The following is a 19851-nucleotide window of genomic DNA, read 5'->3' as shown; positions in this document are numbered from 1 at the left end:
TAAATATTGTATGTTAAATTGTGTTTTATATTAAGCCAGGCCTAGTGCTTTGTTCAAATGTACATTGTTATCGTGCATTTAACACTAAGCCACCCAGAAAACACACCCGTACATATGTTTATACTTTCATTTAGAGATGCACAGTATCAATATGGGTATCAGTTGATATTTACTCATTAGCTGCCGGCCATTTTCAGAGCATCTTGAATGATCTTTCAAGACCCAAATAATATTGTTTTCTATGACCAAACACCAAAACTACCTAAGAAGAATGGGCAAGGAAAACAAGATTGCAAATAAAAGGAGATATTGAAAAATTCAGTTTGCATGATTTTCAGTATGTTCACAATTTGATCATCTCCGATTTTTTTTCTTTTACCAGTATTAATATCCATAAATATTGGTTATCCGCCATAACAACAATGTTAATATCGGATAACAGTGTTAGACACTATTTTCATATAGGTGCATCCCTACTTTCATTTGAAATATTTGCAAGGTACAGTGAGTGGGCATAGTGAGTAGTATGCCTATTAACCAAAGTGTCATGGACCCCCTACAGTACCTCCACAGACCCTCTCGAGGCAGCAAACCCCCTGTTGAAGACCCCCAGTCAAGTCATATCAGAGCTCAGATTAAGTATACAGATTCATGTTGCTCTTGTTCACTTTGGAAACATGTAAAGACAACATTTAGCCTTTTTGCCTGATTGCCTGGGCAACAAAAGATGTTGAGAAAAAAAAATCCTGGGCTTTTATTTTGAAAGAATCGCCACCTGCTTGACATTTCAGATTATCACATAACTTTATTTTGTGTTGGTGTCTAGTGATATTCTGTTCTATCTCAGGTTCAAACGGCATCTTCTTTTAATCACACCAGTTTGACAGTTTGAAAACTTTTCTTGATTTGGGTCTTAGGGTGATGGTGGGTCTTAAGGCTGGGCCAACTGAAAACCACTGATCTAAAAAAAGTTGGTCATGCTAGTCGATCAGTGGGAGCAGGAATGGAGCACATGTGCCTTGTGTTATGTTCAATAAACAAAAGATAATTTTATAATGAAAATAAAAAATGTAAGGCACAGAGAAATCACTGTCACTGATTATACGTTCCTGTTGACTTGGAAAAATTCCAGATGTTAAAATAGAAAAACTGCTGTTTAATCATTCTGCTCATAATTCTATTTTCCAAAGCCTTGATGTAATTTTCTGCTATTATAGTTATTAAATATTACGTCTGTGACTACTTGTGATATCAAGGGAGCCGTGTAAAACCAATCCACAGAATTAAAAGCCCTAATTATACCACTTATTCATGTTAGATCAATTATTCATGCAGTACAATGATCCTGCTGTGCAACCCAAGGCTATTTTCCCAAAGTAGAAACTCCATTTATGTAAAAAAGAAAATTATTCAGAGTTCATGACAGACACAGCAGTGTGCGCGTTATCATCATGTACAGAAACTCTGGGGTGTTGAGTTTAATGGAACAAGATGTGCCATGTTTCTGCTCTGCATGTTGGAGAACATGTTTTCTGCTCAGGTGAATTCAGACTCAATCTTGAGCTTGTTTCTCTGTATTTCTAGAAAGTAGTGTTTTGTCTCAGAAATAAAATATTATTCTGAGCTTGTCAGGTGAATGTGGCTCAAATTAAGTCTAACAAGACATTTTTACCCTGAACACGTCATAACCGCTTGTTCAGACTTCTTTTTTTTCTTGTGAATACTTTATCTTTATGATGAAGCAGCTTTAAGTTACTCACCCTTGTGCCTTTTGGGCCTCTGATGCCGATGTATCCACGTGAACCAGGAGGCCCCTGAATTTGTGGAAACAAATACAGATTCTGACTGAAACATACCTTTGAAAAATTCTTTTTTTGGAGTAACATCGGTAATCAAAATTGTTTTTTATTGGTTTTTATTAACTTTGGACTAAGTCAATTCACTTCAGCTTCAGATTGTAAAATACATGGATGTAGCCTCTGTGATGTCACCCATTTGTTTCTGATACAGAGTTTTGAAGCCTATCACAGATGCCAAAGTGGACGTGCTAAACTCAACCTAGCTTCTTTTGAGTTAAGGTGACTGAGGTGGGCGTTTAGCCTCTTTGTAGACATCTATAGAGTGACCACCTGTCAGTCATGCCCTTATATGGGCAAAACTCATCAGTTTAATTAAGAAGTTATGGAGGAGTTTTCCCTCTGTGTGCCTACAAAGAATGTAGCTTTCCAGACTCAAACTCTGTTTTAAAACCAGGCTGTAAACATGTTTATCCTCTGGTTTCTGGTGTTTCTGCAGGCCCCCTCTATTGGACACAGCAGTTTTTAGTACTTCCACACTGGCTTCAGATTAAGGCCCCTTTATACAACATCATTTCACCCCAAAACGCAACACGCAAGTACGCAAAAAATGAAGAGAAAAAAATCTGTGTTAACACAGAAATACTGAGGGACTGAAAACACGCTACAGTGAGCATGCCAGGCCTGTAGTTGGGGCCATAACTGTCTTGTCCAGAAGCGGCTTTTGGTAGATCTCCACTGAACAAGAGTTGGAACGATCATCTGGTGTATTGGTGAATGCTAAGAGCAGATGTGGAGCAACAGATGCACATTTTGTTGAAGGACAGTCAGCAGATTCAGCAGATTCAGTAGCACAAGCTCAACATGGTAGACCAAGACAATCCTATCTAAAAACGCCAGCTTGCTGTTTACAATGCAACAGTGGCTGCAGCGGTTTTTTTTTTAAGTTTGCACTTTAGTTTGACAAAAACACTGTTTCTGTGTGACTGAGAGTCCAAAATGCAACAATTCTATTGCATTTAATCCTAAAGCCGTTGTCGTGTAAACTTGTGGTAGCCCTTCCAATGGCATAAAGACAATACAAAAGTGCTTAGAACTGCAGTTCCATGAGTGTCCACTTGAGGGTGGCTGCAGAAACACTTGAAACCACATACACACCTATGTTGAAACCTCTGACTGCCAAGTGGTTTGGTTTCATCAGCCCAGTTCTTTCTTTTTAAACCATGAACAAGGGGTGGATTTTGAAAATCATTTGTTTGGAAGAAAGAATGTCACCAGATTTATCTTTTTTTTACCTTGAAACAATCAGATATGTGACAGACATGTGGGATGAGGTGTAGCTTTAAGCCTGCATTGGGCTTCAAAATGTTTCAGAGGCCAATGAGTGACATTGCTGAGACTACATCCGTTAAAGTAGAAGCTTTTCAGCCAAGTATGACGTATAGTACAGGGTCCAACCACCAAGAGAAGAATAAAGAGCAATAAAGCTCTGATAATAAACTCACTGGGATTCCTTGTGGTCCAGTGGGCCCCGTCTCTCCAGGTGTTCCTGTGTGACCCTGATGGACATAACATTACTCAAATGATATCTACATCATCTGCTTTTTGGCAAATATATTGTACACCATTTTAACCCTGTTTCCCTTTTAAATAGCACCACATCCAGAACAGGAAACAGCAGAACAAGCTGTTTAGCATTGGCAGAGAAGATTTGGCATGTCTCTTAAATATGTGGCTGCATTTAAAAGGAAATAAACTGGTTTTACTACTGTATAAGATTTATTACCAAGAAGAATTGTTACAGAAAAGAAATAATCTACCAAAGAAGCATATTTACTTTTTGTGTTTATTTTTTAAATCAGTCTCCCCAAAAATATCTCACCCGATCCCTTACATGCGTGACTTCATTACCCCCTGTTATGATAGACGGGGTCCAGACTTACTCCTTACCATCGGCCCTGGTTCACCTGGAGGCCCGGGGACGCCTGTTTTCCCTCGGTCCCCCTGTGGAACCAAAAGTTTCAGTTAGAGTAACATTACAAGCAATTTTTGTCATTTTTTTTTAGTATTTAGTTCAAAGAATACTAAATAATGCACTAAAAATCTGCACTGAAACTGATTGACAGGGGTTAAGGCTACTAATCTGATCATGTGAGTAGCTGGTAGAGGTGGATTTTTGACACTTCTGCTTTATAAGTGTCCTCCACACTGCAAAAAACTAAAATCTTATCAAGTGTTTCTTTCTTATTTTCAGTAGAAAATGTCTTTTTAGACTTAATATGAGTCACATTCACCTGACCAGTCCAGAAAAATGTCTTGTTTCTAGTGATTTAAAGACAAAAACAGCTGTAAAATAGCATCAAACTCATCTGCCGTCATGTTTTGAGTAGCGCACAGCTGAGTACCGTGACTGAGCGGCTCTCAAAGAGGCAGAGTGCGCAGAAAAGCGAAAGTGAAACTCAAAAGCATGTTGTGTTGCTTTCTCGTTAGGGAGAGTTGGGAGGGATTCACAATGAATTTTTATAGTTGACGTAGACGATGAGCTCAGTCTGACCACTGCAAAAAACTGAAATCTTATCGAGTGTTTATTTCTGATTTTAAGTAAAAGTTGTCTTGTACTTCATCTGAGCTATATTCAGCTGATCAGTCCAGAAAAATGTCTAAATTAAAGTTATTTAAAGTAAAAAAAAATGAAGTCTGAATTGCTTGTACCAAGTAAAAAAATCTGCCAATGGAACAGGGGAAATTGCTCAAAAATTTTCTTAAAAATAGAATAATTTCTTAATACAAGTAACTTTTCTCTTTTTCCATTGGCAGATTTTTTTTTTTACTTCGAACACAAAAACACTTGATAAGCTTTCAGTTTTGCAGTGTAAAGCCACTGTATGATCGAATTTGTTGAATCTGACATTTGGTCTCAGGTTTCTCCCACTCTTTCATCTTCAAAGAGAAATTTCAAAGCCTAAATTTGGGTTCAACAACAACAACAACAGACTGATGCTTTCAAAGCCTGACAAATTGAGACCTCACTAACCTTCTCTCCAGCGATGCCGGCCTCTCCAGCAGGCCCGATGAAACCAGGCTCTCCCTGAAGGAGAGGAAAAAAAAAAGCTGTCTTAACCGTCTCTTATTTCTCTTTGCTCACTTGAAGTTATCTCCCCCATTCTGGGCTGCACAGCGTTTGGGACTCCAAGAAAGTCGACACACAGCGAGACACAGGGAGACACAGCGAGCATCAAACGGCAGAGAGAAGGAGAGAAGTCTTTACCCTCTCGCCAGGCTTCCCGACCTCGCCAGTCATCCCGGTCTCGCCCTACAGCAACAGCAGACAATTAGCATATCACAAACTTATTCAAGCTTTTCTTTTTTAGTTCAAATCAGCCGAAATGTGCTCAGAGACGAGCTCCCCTGTGGTAACGCAGAATTAACATCTAATTTACACTTATTCAGATGATACATTATCATAAAAGAAAGCCGGGGAGAGGATGTTCGGTTAAAGACGACAGTGTTTCTGCGCTGTATTTGTGTCTGTTAGGTCTGACCTTGAGTCCATCTGGGCCTGTCAGTCCAGGGAATCCCTGCCTCCCAGGCCTGCCCTGAACAGAGAGCAAGAATGACACAGAGGAAGTGCGCTGCAGCACAACAAACAACAACAACAAACTCCTGTGAAAGGTGTGTGTCTCCACCGTCCCACGAGGAGCCAACCAGCAAGTGATGCTAAAACAAAAACATCCCTTTAAGAAACTTAATGATCCGTAAAACAAAGAGCTGTTTGCAGCATCAAAGGCGGCTTATTACTCTCACAAGTCATTGGGTCATTTATGTTTGTTTTCAGCCATCACTTGTGGGTTGCACTTTTGGGAGACTGGAGTCAAGCGTTGCAGAAATAGAGTTTCAGTGGAGTTCTTTTTGTGTTGTTTGGCCCTGGATGACTCCAAACAAACACTTTCTCTTCGCACCGAGACTGTTGACTTTAATTTACGCTTCTGGAAAGTTCAAAGTCATCCTGTTTGTCTCTTTAAAAGTTATTAGTTTGTCCTGCAAAGCTTCTTTATCCTGCTGATTACACTGTCCCTTGAGTCAACTTTAATTGCACATTTGACCTCAGAGAGAAAATCCAAACCTTTCTCGACATGCATCGACCAACTTATAGAGCAGGCCAGTTTGGTTTGAGATAGTGAGTATTATTGCAGACCAATCTGGTGATATAGGAAAACAGTGTCCAGTAGAGAGTGTTTCAAAACAGCATGAGAACAATGGAGACATGAGCCAGCCAAAGGAGCAGCAACCCCAAGGCGTCATTTAGGCAGAGACACGCGCCGTGGCTTTCACCCGTGGCTTTCAGTGTGGATCTAAAGATAACAGTGTCATATTTTCAGGCTGTTTTCATTTGACGGGTTTATCCAACCAACACTCACCTCGAGTCCAGGAGGTCCAACTGGCCCGACCGGTCCCTCATCACCCTGACAGAGAAATTTTCACCAAAGGTCAGCAGAAGATGTGTCTTATTATGTTTTATTCATCTTCAAAGCACATCACCTCCCACCTGAAGTCCCAGTGTTCCTCTTGGACCTGGCAGACCTCTTGTCCCTTGCTTTCCCTGTGGATGAGAAACCAAATGTGAACTCTGGCTTCATTTCTTTTTGTTTGCAAACCTGACCTCTCCGTACTCACCTTGGGTCCTTCAGGGCCGTTTTGTCCAGGCGGGCCGATGTCTCCTGGGAAGCCCTGTGACAATAAATCATGAAAATGTCACCAAACTGCAGCACATTTATTGCATTATGCATGATATCAAGTGATATAAGAGACAGAATCTGTCTTACCTCTGGGCCAGGTGGGCCAGGTACACCATCAGGGCCCTTTTCACCAGGTTTACCCTAAGAAATGACACAAGCAAAGTCTTTTTAATCAACGGACTCTTTTAAGGTCACAACATCCAGATGATCAACCATAAGTACACTTCATCCACTGAACATTAGGGATGGGTACCCAATTAGACACTTTTACAAGTACTGACTGAATTCCATCTGTAGTACCAAGTACAGATTCACGTAAAATCGACCTAAATACAGCCTTGAGTCTATAAGGGAGCGGAAGAGTGGGTGATTTTCCATGCTGGACATGATACTGATACTGATTGCCAGGTACCAGTAGGGATGAGTACCTTTCACATTTGAAATGATACGGTACCAATGCCCGGTGCCTGGCAATTGGTACTGGTACTCAACAGTACCAATTTTTGGTACTTTATGTGTTTATGAGGTAAAAAATATCAGTTTCTTTAATAATAAAGTATAAAATCTTTTCAATTTAATGTATTTATTCTTCAATACATAACCTTGCAATGCTGTGTTCATGTCCAGCATGGAAAACTGCCTGCTCTTCCACTCCCTCACAGTCGTAATGATTTCTTTAGGTATCTACACATGGTACCTTTTGATTTTGTGTGAATCGGTACTCGGTACTTTTGACAGAATTCAGTCCGTACCTATAAAAGTACCTAGTTTGGTTCCCATCCCTAGGTACCGGGCATTGGTACCGTATTGTTTCAAATGTCAAAGGTACCCATCCCTACTGAACATCATATGCTTTGTTCCCTAAACTAACACTTACAGCTCTGTGAGGACTAGAGATGGGTATCAAATTAGGTACTTTTATAGGTACCAACCAAATTCCATCTGTGGTACCAAGGACCGATTCACATAAAATCAAGGGTACCACGTTAAGGTACCTAAATGCATCCTTATGACTGTGAGGGAGTGGAAGAGTGGGTGGTTTCCCATGCTGGACAAAAACACAGCATTGCAAATATATACTGAGAAATAAACGTGTCAGTCAGGACCACTTTTTCAAAATAATTTTTATTAACTTGCACAGTTTCATTTGGCGGTATGGTTCTGCTCTGGGACTCCCTGCTCTTCCATGCACTTGCGTGGAAAGCCTGTGGCAGGAAGAGCACACCTTCCTGCCCAATATGAGCCATCGTCAACGGCGTAAGCAGGGAGTGCAGCGGAAAAAAAAAAACAGACAGAGCAGAGCAATCGACATGAATACATTGGCAGGAGGAGGTGGGGTGGAGGTGGGTTGTAAAATGCCAGCAGAGGAAGCAGGAAGGAGGCTGGGCTAGAGCTGTTTAATCAGCCCGCTCTGAATGTAATTTTCCAATAGAAGGCAAACAGGAGTCAGCCGATCAATCAGCTGATCTGCACCAATGATAACAGCTAAGCTGTTAGAGCTTGGCGTCATGGCCTGCCTTAACTAACACTCCGCTTAAATTGAAAATCTTTAAGATTTTATTATTAAACAAATGAATAGTTATTACCACATAAACACACAGAAAAGTACCAAATATTGGTACCATTGAGTCCCTATACTGATTGCCAGGTATTGGGCATGAGTACCATATCGTTTCAAATGGGAAAGGTACCCAACCCAAGTGAGGACTATTCAGTTGGTGTTGTTTACAGTGACACCTATGGTCAGAATTAATAGTGTTATTCCAGGATAAAGACTCCATTTCCCATGAGCACCATCACCCAGTGTCACAAGGATAAACATGCATTCGATCTTCTTTCAAACACTAATTTTCCTTGTTCAAGATAACTTTTTGGTGCTGATAATCTAATTTTAGTTTGTGGACTGTGACCAGGCAAATGTATAAAAATTTGACGATTGCAGGACTATTCATAAAATCCTCACAATGCTTTTAAAATCTAATGTCTGCTACAGAGCGTCTGTCAACAAAAAGCATCTTTGCTTCCCCCAGGTCACGCACACGAAAAGTTAGTTGCTCTTTTCATCCAAAGCTCCACTCTTTGCTGAACTAAGTCGAACACTTTGCCTGAGTTCAGTGTCTATCCGGGGAACAGGCCGGGAGAAGCTGCCAAATCATGAAACAGGTCAAGCAAAAATAGAGTGTGGGCATTCTCAGCAAACAATCTCAAATCAGATCATGAGGCTCTGAAAATATTTAGGACAACTCAGAAAGTACAAGTGCCAGCTTTGGTGGATTAGCCTCGCAGCTGGGAATATTCCGGTGCCCCGCTCTCTGAACGCCAGCTCTTGATTAACGTACATTTCTTCGACCAACATTTTCCCACATGCATGAGTGCTTGATGTTTACTTTTGTCTGTACTTGAAGGTTTCCATCCATCTTGATCCAAAAGCACTGGCATGTTTTGCCCTGAGCGTCTCCCAAGCCTTACTTCAGACTTCCAACCGACCACTCTGCTTTTAGAAAACAATTCGATTCTAAAGCAGCCAAGAGGAAAAATAGAGAAATAGACCAAAACAGAGAGAGCACTCAGCTTGCTCTGTGCCCTTTGGTGGTGGTGGTTTATTTATCCATTACAGATCACTCAGGAAAACCTGCAGAGTGTGTCAGACACTGTGGATGTACAGTCAGTATATCAAACATTCCAGCTGTGCACAACAAGCCCAATCAACAACCAGGAAGACGCCCACCGCCATTCAGAGTCAGCCATGTGTCAGTAAGAGGGAGGATGTACCTGCAGGCCTGAGCGGGGTTTCCATGTCAGGAGGTATACATGTGTTCTCAGCAATGGAGGTAGTGCTTATCCACTTACATTTTATATGCTTTACACTAGTGCTGTCAGGCGATTAAAAAATTAATCTAATTAATTACAGGATTTCTAATCAATTAATCTAATTAATTGCATTTTAAACTCATGTCTGCTTAAGTTTCCCAAATAAAGATTTTTAATTCTAGAACATTACAAAATTGGGTTACACTTTACTTTAGAGGTCCGCAAATTTCATCCCACTTGGGTAATAATTGGACAAAGTCTTTTTTCTTATTTCTTTGAAATTTCCAGAGAATTTGGTGAAAATGAGCACATAACTTCTGGCCAGATTTTGCTGTGCGCCCGTTCTCGCAGTGTCTATCACAATCAGGTAAGGCCAATTTACAACCCCACTCTTGGTGAATATCACATCTGAAGCCTACGCTTGTATCATGTAAAACACTATAGGCCTAATCATAAAGGTTTATCATTTTGCTTCTGATCTCAATTATGCATATCAACAAACTGGGTACTAAAGAACTTTGTTAAATTAAATAACAAATAGCTAACTATCAACGGCTCATTGGGAAATTGAATTATTCACTTTAGATTTCGAAGGTAATTATCAAAGGAAACAGATAACCTCACTTCAGTTTTCAAGAACTAAGCAGCTATTTATCACCTGCTTCTCTGGAAACAGCAGAAACGTTGGGATACTTCTAAAAACATTTTGTGGTGGGTTGTGATTTCATTTCAAATAAATTATTTGCTAATCGTCACCTTCTTCTTTGGTAAAAAAACAGAAACCTACCAATTGTGACTTGCGATAAAAAATTTGGACATCATTTTAAAGAAGTTATGTGGTGATTTTAAAGTATTGAGAAAAAGCTTTGTGTAAGCTAAGTGTGATGAAATTTGCGGACATCTAAAGTAAAGTGTGGCCCTAAATTGTAGAGCATGACTAATCGAATGAACACACGAAAAAGAGAAGATTTATAAATCCACATTTTTTCAACTGGCCAATATGAAATTGTCCTTGTTGGCAGCCATTGATGTCTAGAGACGTCAATTCTATTGTGCAACCCTTTACTGTGTCTATAGCATAGACTGTAAGAAAAAAAAATGGACGGCATCTTGCTCGGCTTGAAGTTAGGTCACCACAAGAACTGCTCCCCCTGGGGGCTGGCTGCAGTATAGGTCAAAAAATCTGTTTCCCCACCAGTCATTCCAGATGGGCTGTGGTCAAACTCTAAAAAACGAATACACCTCGTAGAAATGTTTCTCACGTCTGATTGTTGTGGTGATTTGAAGATATCATTTGGCTGCCTTGTATTCAAGTCCTCTTTTTTCTGAAGAGTTTCGTTTCCATTAGTTATAAGAGGTATTTTTTTTCAGGGATTGTAAAATATGTCAGGAGGTAGAGTCAATAAGTGGTTAGACTCTCGAAAGACAAAAAAGTTATTTTTGCGACCCAGCTACATTCAGATTCTCCCAGAATCCCTGACAGTTTCTACTGCACAGACTCTGGCTGCACAACTGCTTCCAATGGCTGCGCTTCAAAACCGCACAATGGTAAATGGCTGAGCCTCGCTGTCCACTCTATGTACAGTCTATGGTCTACAGAAGTAAAACGTGTTTTTCAGTGGGAGGAGGCGGGGTCTGGCGGAGCTTGTCAATCAAAATCCTGCTCGTCAACTACTGTGGGTGAGAGCGGTGTGCTCTTTGGATGAGAGCTCAGAATGGATATGAGGAGAAGATGTGAGTTGACGGAGACACAGTGAGACGCTGCAAGTCAGAAAAGTTCAGGCAGCTCATGCTCCAACTGAGCAGCAGTTCAGAGAGAAAAGACAACGGAGATCATGGAGAGGATCAAAGGATGGAGCGCCAGAGATGGGTGCAATCTAAAAAAGTATTTTTTATCTGTTTTTTTGATCAAAAGCAGGAAGAAAGACATAAAAGTCGACTCTTCTTAGGTAGTTTTAGTGTTTACATCGTCACAGAAAACAATATTATTTGGGTCTTGAAAGATCGTTCAAGAAGCTCTCAAAAAGACTTCAGTCTGGTTTTTCATCTTAAATTTTCAGTTTTTATTTTGTAGTAATGTCTTTCCTCTCGTTTCAGGCTTCACTTCCTCCCCTCATGTTTTCCCGCCATTGGGATTGTAAGCCCCGCCCTTCATTGTTTCCACCTCTTGTATAAAGGTCTGTGTCTCCCTTTGTCCTGTGCCAGATCATCGTGTCACGTGTTGCAAGATAACTCCTTGTCCATGTGTATGTTCTGCTTAGTTTTTACCAGCCTCACTGTGATTTTGTGTTTTAACTTTCAGAATTTTTTCTTCATTAAAAGACTAATTTTTCCTCGAGTTGTGTGTTTGGGTCTTTTCTGCAGATCTGTCAATTAATCTAATTATTGTGAAGTGACAGCCCTATTTTAAACACAATAATCAGATCTTTTGTTAGATAAAATGAGTAAAGACAATACCTGTGGTCCAGGTTTTCCGCAAGGACCCACCAAGCCAGGTAAACCACGGACACCCTGAAAGACAGACGACAGCAAAGTGAATCAAGTCACTAACACTCACAAAAATTCACAATAAAACGATAAATCGGCTGTAACTCTGCAGTGTACGTAGAGAACAGATCAAATTCTGTACACACAAACAGATTTTGGCAGTGAAAGACACTTCTTTAGCACCAGAGGCAAGCTAGAGTTCAACGTCTTTCCGGATGACACTTTGACAGGCCGTTGAAAACAGCCAGGCATCAAACGACCCATCTTATTATTTCTGGGTGATATACAAACATACCTTATCACCTTGGAACCCACATGGCCCTGGCTCCCCTGGTAATCCAACATCCCCCTGAAAAAAAATAAGAAAAATCAACAAAAACAAACTTGTGGAAAAAAATCAGGATGTTTGAAAAACTTGACTTGAATAAATCAGAGTGAGAGCAGTGCTCAGAGACACAGGGCACGACCCAAGGTGGCACCAGCTCTGTGAGTTACAACTCTACTGCTTCTGAAGTAGTTCCAACCAAACAATAAAACAACTTAAAGAGGGGGCATTCCACTTAAAGAGGGGTATTCCATGTTCTAAACCTGACTTGCTGAAATGATATCTTCACATAGGGATCTCCCAACTGGTTCATGGCAAGTTAAAGAGACTGGCCTAAAACACCAAGGTCCACCCCAACAGGCCCTCAGAGAGCTGGCCAATCAGATAGATGGGGGTTTGTGGAGCAGGGAGCTTTAAAGAGACAGCAGCCAAAATGAAGAGTTTTAGACAGGCGCTGAAATACGACTTTTCAAAAGGAAGGGACTATATGTAGTCTAAAAAATAGCACAATACCCCTCTTTAAGTCTCTTACACAGAGCTGGTGCAACAGGTCACAGCTTTAGTTCTTTGTTTTAAGGTGTTCACTGTAGGTAACATTATAGGCTGATAAAGACATGTGCAGATCACCTTATCACCTTTCAGTCCTGGTTCCCCTTGGTTCCCAGGTACTCCCTTGAAGCAAGAGTTGGAGAGAGAAGACAGTCAAACATCACGACCAGTCCTGGTTGTTCCTGTCGTTCGTGTTTATTAACTTCATCCAACAAACTGTTAAAACACCGACCACATGTCCAGCCAGAGTGAAAGGAACCACTGTCAGAACATTCTGGTTAAGACCGCTGAGTGCTAAGCTAAGAAATGTCACTTGTTGGTTTCTGAGGAGGCATCACGGAGCCCAAAGATGGTGCTCACCACACTGGAAATGCTGACTCTAAGGGCGCTGGTTGGGCTTGTTGGTTAAATTACTCACCTCATGTACAGAGGCTGTGGTCCTTTGAGCAGCCTGCCTGGGTCTGAGTCCAACTTGTTGCATTTTTTTGCTGCATGTCACCCCTTCCTTCACTTTTACGCCCTACCTCTGTCCTATCCTCTCCAAGAAAGCATAAAATACCAAAATACAAACGTGGGAAAATTAAATTAGAAACTTGCCAATGTTGTCTACCTTACACCAAAGTATTGTGGTTGATGTCAAAGAATTGCAATGAAACTTGAGCACAGAGATTAAACTATTTCAATTTTCTGAACCAGGCTGTTTGTGTGTAACTCTGCTTTGAAACAGGACGTTTAATTTAGGCTCTGATGGAGTTTCCCTCACTTTTGGAGCCAGCCTCTAGTGGACACATGAGGAACTGCATGATTTCACACTCTCAACGCTGGAAGTTGCCACAACCATTGCTACTCTGCTTTTTTACTTACAGATATGCCTTACCTGTGTACCTCATTTAAAACCAAACTGAACCAAACTAAAGAACAAAACCTGAGGCATCACAAAAACACAAAATTAGCGAGCTCCGAGAAGTTATATCCTGAACAGTCAGAGAAACATTTCCACTTTGAAACCTCAACACTCCCATTAGAGCAGAGTTATTAACCCAACTTTAACTGGACAAGAGAGGTCGACAAGTGTGTCTCTTCATGCTACCAGTCTGTGGTTATTTCATTTGATTCAGTGATAAATAAACTAACATTTTTTTCTACTCATTAGGGAAATTTTCAGTAATATTCTGGGGACTGGATGGAAAGTTTACTTAGCATCATATTCGTAAACAATGTTGCTATAATGCTACTTAAAGGGGCTGTGAGGAGTTCAAAAGTGATCTTGAAAAAGTCTTCCTTCTAGTTATATGCCTGATTGTAATCCACACTTCAAAATGAGATTATCTACGCCAGTATTGCTGGTTACAGGTTATTTTTAATTGATACTTCATAGCTTCCCAATCGGGTTGACCAGGACCGGATTGTTTTACAGCACATCTAGGTCTCTATGACAACACCACACCAGCTGACGGAGTTTAGCAGAGAGAAGAGAGATCTGTGTTTTTCTCTGCTGAAAACGATTTCTGTGATTAATTTTGTAGTGATGGTGGACATTGGAGCCTAACTGTCAGACAGAAAAAGGACAGAAGAGCAGAGGAAAGATAAACAGGAGGGAGATACGGCCTAAGCTAAAGGCTAATTAGCCTTTAGCAGCAGCTATTCTGCAGTGGTCTGTTCAAACTTGAGAGTCCATCAATAAAATGAAGAGTGAGGTTACGTTAGCTCTGATTGGTAGATGACTGACAGGACATAACCAGGATTCGCCAACAGTACACATTACAGACATGTATTATAGCATGTTGTATGTTAGCCCACTGATACATCGGAGCACCGGGCTGCCAATAGCACTACATACAGCCGGCTGCTACTACGTTTTCTTGATGTCACGTAGCACTACATACTGTACTGATAAGTCCAATACCTTGGCGTGTCGTATCCACTAAAAAGTTGTCTCGAACAAAGAAAATTTGTTTCGATCCGATCTCCATTTAATTCCAAAACAAAGACTAAGAATGTATGTACCTTGAGTCCTGGTGGTCCTGATATCCCCAAAATGCCAGCAGGGCCCATGTCTCCCTATAAGAAAAAACACATACACCTATTACTATTAAGACCAAAAGCTTGAATGAGATTTAAAAAGTTTACCCTGACCTGATTTTACCCAAACGTAAGTGTATGTTTCATTATATTCATCCCTCATAGCTTACCTTTAAACTTTTTGTGTAACATAACAAGCAGAGCTTTTATAAATGTCAGGTATAGTCAGACGTACACTTTAAAAACTGTCAGCATTTAGATGCAAATGAAGAACTATCAGAGGATATAAAATGACTAAGAAGACTTGACACCTAATGCCAGCCTCGGGCTCTCAAGACTGTCTGATACTCAACGCTTTTGACACATTTTGGTCCGTGTGGAGAAAGTACTGAAGTTAGAAATCCAGGACTCTGAGCTCATAATACTCAACAAAACTTCCTGAGCTCAAAGTCTCAACAGAAAAATGTGAAGAGAGGACTAACAATAGCCAGAGAGGGTTCATACTTTCTTTCATAAAGCACTTTCTGAAACATTTGTCTCAAGCTGATTTCCAGGGGAGGGAGGAAACACACGGATGGACTTAAAGAGGCAGACTGAGCAATGTGTGAAAACAAAAAGAGCCGGAGCCAGAAAGATTCAACACTCACAATAAGACCAGGGACTCCGCACGGGCCAGGAGCTCCCAGCTCACCCTGAGAGGACAATAAAAGAGAAAATAATAAACAGGAGATGCAGCAGGAGCACATTCAGAGAGAAGTGCAGAGAAGCAAACAGTTTGTTTACTGGTGTTTTCCTCCACTAATCGCCTGAGTAATGCGCCTCGCCACTGGTTCGGGCACAGGGAGTGAGCAATTGGCACAAGACAGAGAGCGTCTTGTTTTCTGACTGATCCACCCTGCAGCCACATGCCATGCCGACATCCTCTCAAACGGAGGGATGAATGACACACATCGTCCCCTTCTCCGCTATGAATGAAAGATGATGAGCGCATACAGATGGAACATTTCCCCCTCTGGAGTCGGAGAAAATGAGGTCTGGAGGTCAGCTGATCACGATCTCAGGCTGACCCCATCAATCAGGAGCAGCGAGGGCGAGCGTGGAGAAAGATGAGCCCGCTAATGACGGCCTCACATCAGTTTGAATTCTGAAGGAGGAGGGAGGGGCTCGCTTTTAAAGCTCCTCTTAGAAACTTTAGGTTTGCATCTACTTTGGCGCCCTCCTGTGGACAAAACACTGTTTGCTGTCAATTATTTGGACCAGAAAGAAATCACTGCTAATTTCAGTCTGTTTCACAACCACCTCGGGGATTTAAAGCTCCTGTAAGAAATTTCAACATGTGCCAACTTTGGCGCCCCCTTAAGACAAAGTGGTACCTTTTCTGTCTTTGCTGTTACTGTCTTATAAACATGCATGAAGTGCTTTTATTGTGACAGAAATTTCCCACATACTGTCTCTAAACAGACAACAGGATCTTTGCAGTGTAAAACCAAAGTCACCTACCCCACAGCAGCAGCTTTAGGCATCAAAATAACTTAAGAAAAAAATTATGTTGAAACTTATAGTTTTAAGTTTTTAAGACAAAATCAGGCATCAGTTTTGATTTTCAGTCCCGAAAACAGCTAGTAACAGCTAAAATATCCTCACAGGAGCTTTAAAGTTGACCTGTTGTTGATTTTTTGTAAGGCAACTTGCACTTATGCTGGAACTTAAATCGTTCATGAAAAAATAGAAGTCTAACTCAGTGTATATGCCTATTTTTTGGTAAGATTGACTTAATTTGCGCCACATTCATCTGACAAGTCATAAAAAATGTCTTATTTTAGAATATTAACACTAGGGATGGGTACCAAATTCTGTTTGTAGTACCGAGTATCATTTCACACAAAAACAAACGGTACCATGTTTAGGTACCTAAACACATCCTTGTGACCGTGAGGGAGTAGAAAAGTAGGCAACTTTCCATGCTGGAAATGAACACAGCAACACAAAGTTATATATTGAGAAATAAACATGTTAAATTGAAAAACTTTGAGCTGTATTATTTAAAATATATATATATTTATTTTCACATAAACACACAAAATTACAGAAAATTTGTACTGTTAAGTATGGAGGACTAAAAGTGCCAAGATAAATTGCAGTACATATTGAATTAATTTTATCTGTTACTCTCAGCCATCAAACCCAGTGGGCGGGACTTATGATGGTCGAGTCACAAACATGACTTTCGTCGGCAGGGTTGCCAGACTCAGGGGTCTCCTGTCAAACAAACTAACACAGCAGCTATCACTGAGGGTCTGGTATTTTATTTTGGCACTTTTAGTCCTCCATAGTTAAGTACCAAAACTGATTGCACAGAACCGGGCAATGGTACCGTATTGTTTCAAATGTGAAAGGTGCCCATCTCTTGTTAATACTAATTATGAGGTCATGAAAGGGGTAAGAAGATGTACTTCTGGTATTGAGATATTATTCTTTATTTCAAGAAACTTGATGGGCAAATGTTACGAGACTTTGCTTTTGTCCTCTAATAATTTGATAGAAACATTTTCTCTGGATTTCTCAGGTAAATGTGGCTTTTATCAAGTCTAATAAGAAAATTTTACTTAAATTAGACATAGACACTTTGTCTAACTGAAGATTTCAGTTTTGAAGTGTATCAGATGTGTAAAAATGAAAACATGCTGGAGCATTTTCTGGAGTTCCCCAAGGGTCTATGTTCGGTCCTCTTTTGTATTTTTTTTTTTATTTTTATTTTTTTTGCCACATAAATCAACAGATAATGAGGAACTTTTTAGTTTCTTGTTCTGAGACATTATTCTTATTTCAGGATAATTAATAAGCATTTTTTTGTTACTTCTTATTAGCAGATTTTTTTACTCTTTATAAGCAATTCAGATGTCATTTTGTTTTCAAATATCCTGTAATACAACTTTGTTCTTGACTTGTCGGGTGAAAAAAGGTCAAAACTCCAGCAAGACTTCGTCTGGGTCATCGGAAGACGGCCTTTTTGGAGTGGATGAAGTTGTGCCAAAATCCTCTGCTACTGATATCATAAAATAAGACATGTTTCTGGACTTATCAGCAGGATATGTGGCTTGTATTCGTTTTACCAAAAAAAGATGGTTTCGAAAGACACTCCTCTGTCTTATTTGAGAGAAACATGCTTTATCAAATTTTTGGAAGAAATGTGCTACAAAAAGGGTAAATAATCCAAAAAGAGCAGGACAAAGAAGTGCTTTTACTACGTTGTGTCACTTACTGGGTTCCCATCTGGGCCAGGAGGTCCCCTCTCTCCAAAGTCTCCAGGAAACCCCTGAACACAGAGAAACAGGGCTGTCACGTAAGCAGAGAGGGAAGTGAGTGGCTGTATTATGTTCATGATATCAAAACAACATGTCCTTGTTGAATTTGTTGATTTACTGTGTGATTTATGGAACACAGGGGATAAAATGAAGCCGCATCGATATCATTTATGAAGCTTATTTCACAGATTTTCCCTCAGAGCCTTTAAGATCTGTCAAGTGTACAACACCCTAAACCCTCAGACCCCCAAAGTGTTTCCCAAAACAGAAGTTTGCTGAGTAAAGCCTGGCAAATCCCATCAAATGTGCTCCCCGTGCTCCATTCCTGAGAGACCGGCAGGAAATTCCACGGCTGAATGTTTCCCAGCGACCGAGCGTCTGTGCACGCGCTGCTGGCAGGGAGCGCTCGGCAGCCCGCGAACCAAACCCCCAGGACTCGCCTAAATGGCCGAATAAAGCTGCTTGGCTCAGGAAGTGCTGACTATGTGCTTCTGTTTTTTTTTTTTGCTTGGCACTCGTAATTCCATTATGGAGGCAGAACAAGAGGCGCGCTGCAGCCACGAGGCCACACGCTCATCGTGTGCTTGTCAACGTGCCGTGTGTCAACATTCAATCCAGCGTGCAAAGGAGGGGTGATGGAGAGCGAAAAAACAGGAGACATCTTTCATTCTCTGACAGCACAGAGACAAAAACAGATAAATATGAAAAATACAGTCCTTAAGAGACGCATTGTTTGTGCAGCAGACTGCTGAATGGGGCCTTTATTTGTGGTCAGAGCAGTAATTGGTGCAACATGAGGATCAATGTGGAAAAATGTGCCTTCTTCCAAAAACGACAATAACTGACTGAGTTTGATCAGAAACACATGCAGATCCTTTTTCGGGACGCTTCCATGATGTGTTTGATGGATTTGCTACCAGTCTGCATTGGATCATTGTAAATATTCACCACAGGATCCAAGAAGGTGATTTTCTGTGATAGATCCAAGCAGCAAAAAGAAAATGATTTAACTCTAACAAGGTGCAAAAGTTTAGAATTTAATGAAAGAAGCTGATTTAATTTTTCATCATTTTTGCATTTGGAGTGGGTCATTACACCAAACTGGTTTTGTCTTCAGTGAAATTTTTACCATTTTTTCTCCTGTGTTTGTCTGGAGACCCTACATGTAACCATGGCTGCATTGTTTACATGTGAAATTAGCTGTTAGCAGCCTGTAGCTTGGCAATGCTAACTGGTGCTAGGCCAGATGTTTCCCCACAAGGTAAGGAGAAGGAGGTGAGGACGACGTGCTGGTTTTCTGAATTGCATGTGCTGACATTGCGATTGCGATTGCGATTGCGATTGCGATTGCGATAACCTCTTGTGCGATTACGTAATTGCATGTGCTGACATTGCGATTGCGATTGCGATTGCGATAATCGTGCAGCCTTAGTTTTCAGGTGTGAGCTAAGAAGTGACGACATGGACCTGTCCTTCCATCCATCGTTGTTGGGAACGTAAGATCATCTCCAATAAGATGGACGAGCTAGCTGTGCTAACCCAGCAACAGAGGGAATACCAGAAGCAGAGTAGCATCATGCTATTCACAGACATGGCTAACAGAGCTAACACCAGACACCAACGCCACATTGGAAGAGCTTCATCTGCTGTGAGCAGACAGGATCCAGGAGACAGAGACTGAACAGACTGCTGAAGAAGCTCAGTCCTGGACCCTGTGGAGGTGGAGGCTGGCTGACTGGACAATGATGGACAAGCTGTCAGCAGCTTTTTTTCCTATAAACCTTTTTGCACTTTCTATACACTTTCTTACTTTTGTTTTC

The 19851-nt window shown here is 40.9% G+C and overlaps 1 protein-coding gene across 1 annotated transcript in view; it reads right to left on the bottom strand.

The window, feature by feature from the left end:
- The window catches only part of col27a1b (collagen, type XXVII, alpha 1b), a 121700-nt gene that overhangs the window by 36977 nt on the left and 64872 nt on the right, over nucleotides 1–19851 (bottom strand). Inside the window, exons 13-28 of the mRNA XM_074670028.1 lie at nucleotides 17989–18042; nucleotides 15374–15418; nucleotides 14712–14765; nucleotides 12783–12827; nucleotides 12126–12179; nucleotides 11801–11854; nucleotides 6620–6673; nucleotides 6471–6524; nucleotides 6343–6396; nucleotides 6215–6259; nucleotides 5339–5392; nucleotides 5065–5109; nucleotides 4831–4884; nucleotides 3747–3800; nucleotides 3302–3355; nucleotides 1761–1814 (exon numbers count right to left, since the gene is read on the bottom strand). Of these exons, the coding sequence (XP_074526129.1) occupies nucleotides 1761–1814; nucleotides 3302–3355; nucleotides 3747–3800; nucleotides 4831–4884; nucleotides 5065–5109; nucleotides 5339–5392; nucleotides 6215–6259; nucleotides 6343–6396; nucleotides 6471–6524; nucleotides 6620–6673; nucleotides 11801–11854; nucleotides 12126–12179; nucleotides 12783–12827; nucleotides 14712–14765; nucleotides 15374–15418; nucleotides 17989–18042 (828 nt within the window). The remainder of the gene's footprint in view (nucleotides 1–1760; nucleotides 1815–3301; nucleotides 3356–3746; nucleotides 3801–4830; nucleotides 4885–5064; nucleotides 5110–5338; nucleotides 5393–6214; nucleotides 6260–6342; nucleotides 6397–6470; nucleotides 6525–6619; nucleotides 6674–11800; nucleotides 11855–12125; nucleotides 12180–12782; nucleotides 12828–14711; nucleotides 14766–15373; nucleotides 15419–17988; nucleotides 18043–19851) is intronic.

The sequence above is a fragment of the Halichoeres trimaculatus genome, unplaced genomic scaffold, assembly GCF_033239565.1.
Source record: "Halichoeres trimaculatus isolate MK-OKI-2021-1 unplaced genomic scaffold, fHalTri1.1 fHalTri1_scaffold_5, whole genome shotgun sequence".
Lineage (NCBI taxonomy): Eukaryota > Metazoa > Chordata > Actinopteri > Labriformes > Labridae > Halichoeres > Halichoeres trimaculatus.
This window is presented reverse-complemented; position numbering and strand designations above follow the sequence as displayed.